Raw genomic sequence first — 5,594 nt, 5'->3', positions numbered from 1 at the left:
ATAAAATTTGTTACATTAATAATTATTTTACCATCGCAGCAAAAAAATTTGTAGATTGATCTATGAAAATTGAACTTAGCTTTACAAAATTAAGCTATTTATCTGGAAATCTCTCCATGGTCGATTTTCGGTGCTTGTTCAGATTCATCACCACATCAGCACATCCCATCTATATCACTAATATGCTACTTATGTCATGAAGCAACTGAAACAGTTACTCATTATTTAATCGATTGCTCTAGAATTAAAAATATATGGTTTCAGAGTTATCTTTGTGATTGTCTTCTCCCTCAGAATCCTAACGACTTTTGGACATGGTGGATTGCATCAACAGAGATGTTTAAACCGTTGAAGAATGCTGATCGTAATCCTCAATTGCTTGCCATCATTCTCGCAACCAGTTGATTTTTGAAAGTTCTACTTCAATGTCGTCTGCCATTCTAGCAAGCTCTGTCAAGTTGTTCCGTGAAATCCAAAAAACTCTCAGTTTAGGTCGTCATCTCTATGAGGCAAGCTCTTAGTTGCATTCAATTTGATTTATCATTCTTTTTTCTTTAAGATTTTTCTTCTTTTTTCGACCACACACGGTTGGATGAATACCTTCAATGTAGTGTTTTTGAAAAATCTCAAGCTTTCATTATGCTATCCTGCTTTTGGACATTTTTATATTTTATTTTTCAATAATTAATGAAATATAACCTACTATCTTTTGGAAAAAAAAAATTATTACTTTAATATATATTATATTCCATTAAAATTAATTTCTCCACTTAAAATAATATACCGAAATAAACCGAATTTCTTTCTTTTCCGTGAAATCGTTGAGGATTGGAATCCGATGACAAAACGAACGGCTGTGATTAACCGGAGGTACGATAGTGTGACGAAGTGGACCCCAAATAATTTGAGGGATTTGACGCGTGGACATCACATGTGGGGTGCTCCTCTCTGATAACCTAATTATTAGTGACTATGGACCCCACTGCAGGTCACTACACAGTACTCAGTAATCATTCAAACCAGAATGATCCATATGTCTAATGATGCTTTTTCATTTCATTTCTTTAAAAAAATTTCAATAGTTATCAAAATGTAAGAAGAAATTTTTAGAAAAAAAAAATGTATTAGATATATATCAATTCATCAACATTAAGATGTGTTTTACAAGATTAAGGAGAGTTTATAAGTGCAAATCACCTACTAAAATTGACTTCAAAATGATATGGAATGTGTTTTGACTTTTGACTAAATGAGTTCTTACTACTTGTAATAAATCGCATTGGCTAATTGCTAATTGAATATAAACTGCGAAAAAGTCAGTTAAAAACTTTAAACATGTTATAAAAAAAACATGGTGAAAAAGAATCGTTTGATCAATTAAAAAGTACTTAAATTTTTAAAAAATAATTTTAAATAAAATAAAATATATTAATGGATTGTAAAATTATGTCCAAACTACATACTCATAACTATGTCCATATAACATAAATCTATAAGTTGGTATTGATATTAAGATTGATTTATCAGTTTTTAGTAGTGCATTAAATGAAGTTAGAAAAGATTACGTGTTATTGAAATTAAATGTTCGTATGATTGGATTGGGAAAAAAAAAAAGTTCACTCGAAATTTAGTGTCCATTTACCCGCCAAATTATTGCTGCTGCGTCCTTTACCATTGCGAATGCCGAAAAGCATTTTCTTTTTGGCTTGTCTTTTTTTGAGTGGCATTTCTCGCTTTTTCTTTTTCTCCCAATCTCTTTAATGGTCAAAGATCGAAAATTCTCTTTAGTGGGTCAAAGTTTGAAGCTGAAAATATTAGTGTACATTACATGAAGTTAAATTCAGATTAATCTAATTAAGTAACAATTTGTGAAAGTCTAGTACGTGTTTTACAGGCATAGAAACAAAATTCTTACACTTCCATTATAATGCGTACTCTGTCCACGAAATTTGTCAGCGAAGTGGACCAACAAGTTCACAAAAAAGAATTTAATTTAATGAATGCTTCAAAAGTTAGGGCGGATGAACTATAACTATAACAATTTGTCAATTAAATTCTTTAAAATATATATATATATATAGAGAGAGAGAGAGAATTGTCTGAATTCAAAAACGAAGAGGCCAATATAATTTGTCATAAAATCTAAACAAGAATATTTTGAAGTGTACATTTAAAGTACTTAGACATATTGGACAAGGCATTGAAAAGAACGGGAAAGTGGCATGGGAATCGCTTTCGGTGATTTTTTATCATTATTATCATTATTTAATTCAATTATATATGAAAAAAATACTAAAATATTTTGCACTGGGCACGAGCCAAACAAGTCACAATTATTTTGGCAACGAAATCATAAAATTGATGAGGAACAACAGCAACTATACAAAAAGAGGATATACGAACTTTCTCTATATGAATCTGTTAAGAACCCAAAACGATATTAAATTTTGCAACAAAATGTCTTGTTACATTATTTAGCAACCTTTCCCTCCTAAAGACTAAAGCCACTCCCTCAAAGTAGAAGCAAAGCTTCGATATAGCTTTTGTTTCTTCCCCAGCCACATAAGAATGAAAAAGAATACAAAAAAGAAACAAAACAAAAATAGGGCATTGGATGAGAGATACAAATATTCAAACAAGCTCCTAAAAAAGTTTTCTTAAAAAGAAAAATTCAATCAACATTACTCCGGTTAAAAAACTCGTCTGCTTTTCAGTAGTCTCGAGTTCAAATAAGGGGATGGAAAACAACATGTAATAGGAACAGCAGTCATAATTCCTCTAATCGGATAAGTTGAACCCCTAAATAACATTCAGTCAACATAACATGCAGCAAAAAAGCAGCACGAGAAATAGACGATACAAATTCAAGCATGAACAAAAATTTGGTCATATTTCACTTGTACAAGAATCATCTATCTATTGAACTCCATAATGCACAAAACTCCGGCCTAGCGCATAAACCTTATGCCACCCCGCGAGGAGAGAAGAAGAAAAAATTAAACCTGTGGTCGCTTGGTTAGCACCTTGCTGCAAAGAAGTATGGTATCTTATCTATCTATCTTTTGACAAAATATCTAGAATCTTGGAAGTGAAGGGGTTCGTTACCCCATGAAACCCAACCAGCTGTCAGTTCTCTAGCAAACAGTTCTATGCATCGAGGAGGTCGGAGCCCAGGAACATAATCCAATAACAAATCTGTTCATATTATAAAGAAAAGAAAAAATGAACTTGCATTTAAATCATACAAGGTTCTCAGCACAAATTAGCAATCACATAAAAGTAAAACATCCGCACATTAATCAGACAAGAAGAATACCTGCAATTGGGGGCTTTCTTGAGTAATCACCGGGAATGGTCATAATCACATGATGATCCTTCACAGGTTTAAATTTTGAATGATTAGAAGAATTGTTCACCTATCAAGGATGAAAGAATGGAAATGAGAGATGAGAGGTATATACAAATAAGGGGAAAAACTTTATGGTGGCTAGAGGGCCTATAAAGTAATAATTTGAAGAGTTTACCTTCCCAGCAATGTATCCCAGGATAAGGCATTCATATGGTCTATGATGGAAGAGATCAATATCACCAATCAAGGATCCATTTGCTTTCACCTGCCATAGACAAGAAGTACAGATGTATGTTGAGAATCATGATAGTAAAAGAAGAAAGAGTTGCAAAGAAATTTGAAAAATAATTTACTGAATGGTGAAAAGTGCTGGATATACGTGCATACCCTATATAGGGTTGTAAATGCAACCAACCAGTAACTAATATTCAAGATATCTAACAGTATAATATCTCAAATAATGTAGCGGAGTTTGGAATAGCATCACACACTTTAAGGGCAAACAGTACGAAGAATTCAGATATCACCTTTAGCCAATAAAAAGTAGCAGCATAGCCAACTCCCCATGCAGGAAAAAGCTCATTCTCTGCAAAACTGCGAAGCTTCTCTCTGTTGGTCACCCATAAGGCTACAAGTGCACCATCAGTGTGAGTAAGTTGCTTAATAGGAATGGATAAAAAGTATCTGTTGGGCAGGGTTGGGTACCTGCATTGTGTAAGAACTAGATCAGAAATTATGAAGAAAAAAGAACAACATTTGATAGTATTTTCCTCTTAATATGGGTCAGAGAATATGTAGCTGAACAGTCAATCTAAGAGAAGCATGGCATATCGTAAAGGCGATTGAACACCAAAGTTATATGGCATACAAATCTCTTCTTTTAGAAGATGGCACATGATACCCGAGCAAACAATAATGCTGCTTAGTGCTTAAATACCTTGATTTCTGGTAGGCACTAGCATTTTCCCATGGTGGATCTACTACTATAAGGTTGAAACCAGAGTCAGCATTAGCTGCAAGAATTAATTAAAAGGGAAGCTGAATTAAATATGAAACACAATATGAGATCCTTTTGTGACCACCTAAACACAAACAAGTTGTCTTTAGAAATGCTACATGAAAAATTAACTGGTTTTCTGTTGATAAGATCATACAGATCTAAACATAATTCAATAAAGACAAGATTACTCCATTCACATGTCGTGAAACTGTTGAGGTGAATTATTTAAGGTCATAAGAAACATACCAAGTATTATCAACAAGTAAAACAGATAATTTCTTTCCATGATGGGGATTGTCGCATAAACATGCCAATGAACAATGGGAGAGTTATTGAATGTGAGCAGGAACCAAGGTCCAAGCATATAAGTCAACAAGAAATTGAAATTTATGTAACCAACCATTACCAGGAATTAGATTGCGAATCTGTCCCAGATCAGACTTCCGCATGATGAAAACAAATACATATAAACACATGTAAGATACCATCCATCAAATCTCGGTTTAAAATTTCAGTCACCAAGAAATCTAGAAAAACTTTCCATAACAAAAGGACAAATAACCAAGACAATACGAAATGCAAAAGCCAAGAAAATTTGATTATTACTGTATGGAGGAAAAGATACCATGTAAAAATAACTCTGTCGAGGCACTATATAATGATTGTTCAAAATTTCAGCTACAGTATCATCCTCAGTGTCGTTAGTGACCAAATTATTGAATGCAGGAAGCACCCTCTGCTCACAGCATTGCACATTTGCAAAGTCATCTGACGAAAATTAAATTCAGAGTAAATTATTATTTCACCAGCTAATAGTGTCCAACATTTAACCTACAAACTAAATCTAATAAGCAACTGCACAAATTCATGTATCTAAACCTCGACTACAACCTTAGGCAATTAATAACTTATTGAAATCCTGCCAACATGAAATAGCTAAGACTATGTATCATTCTTTCATGGTAATAGAATATGATGAAATGTTATGGAGCTAAATAGAATATGACCAATGTTGCATTCCATTGTATATCAAACAAATGAATGGGAAAAGGTTTCGGTTTCATTGTCTATAAATACAATATAGAGATAGAATCGTAACACTTTTAAGTTGTTTGTTTTCAATACATTTCCCTCCATTATTCAACAAAAGAGTGAAAGCATGAAAACTCTCACCATTAATCTCAATTAGCTGCTGTTGAGGCTCACGGAGAGGCATATTCAGTGTCACCTCCAAGAGCAGCACTT

At 33.2% G+C, this 5,594-nt stretch overlaps 1 protein-coding gene across 1 annotated transcript in view; it reads right to left on the bottom strand.

Moving 5' to 3' along the window:
- LOC107605733 (methyltransferase-like protein 2) overlaps nt 2,758-5,594 on the bottom strand; it is a gene marked incomplete in the record, with an annotated part of 3,737 nt that continues 900 nt past the window's right edge. The window contains 8 exon segments of the mRNA XM_016307703.2: nt 2,758-3,195; nt 3,317-3,416; nt 3,525-3,614; nt 3,877-4,054; nt 4,287-4,362; nt 4,756-4,789; nt 4,975-5,117; nt 5,523-5,594. Coding sequence (XP_016163189.1) covers nt 3,056-3,195; nt 3,317-3,416; nt 3,525-3,614; nt 3,877-4,054; nt 4,287-4,362; nt 4,756-4,789; nt 4,975-5,117; nt 5,523-5,594 — 833 coding nt within the window.

The sequence above is a fragment of the Arachis ipaensis genome, chromosome B06 (assembly GCF_000816755.2).
Source record: "Arachis ipaensis cultivar K30076 chromosome B06, Araip1.1, whole genome shotgun sequence".
NCBI lineage: Eukaryota > Viridiplantae > Streptophyta > Magnoliopsida > Fabales > Fabaceae > Arachis > Arachis ipaensis.
Note: the sequence above shows the minus strand (reverse complement) of the source record. Positions and strands in the feature narration are given on the sequence as shown.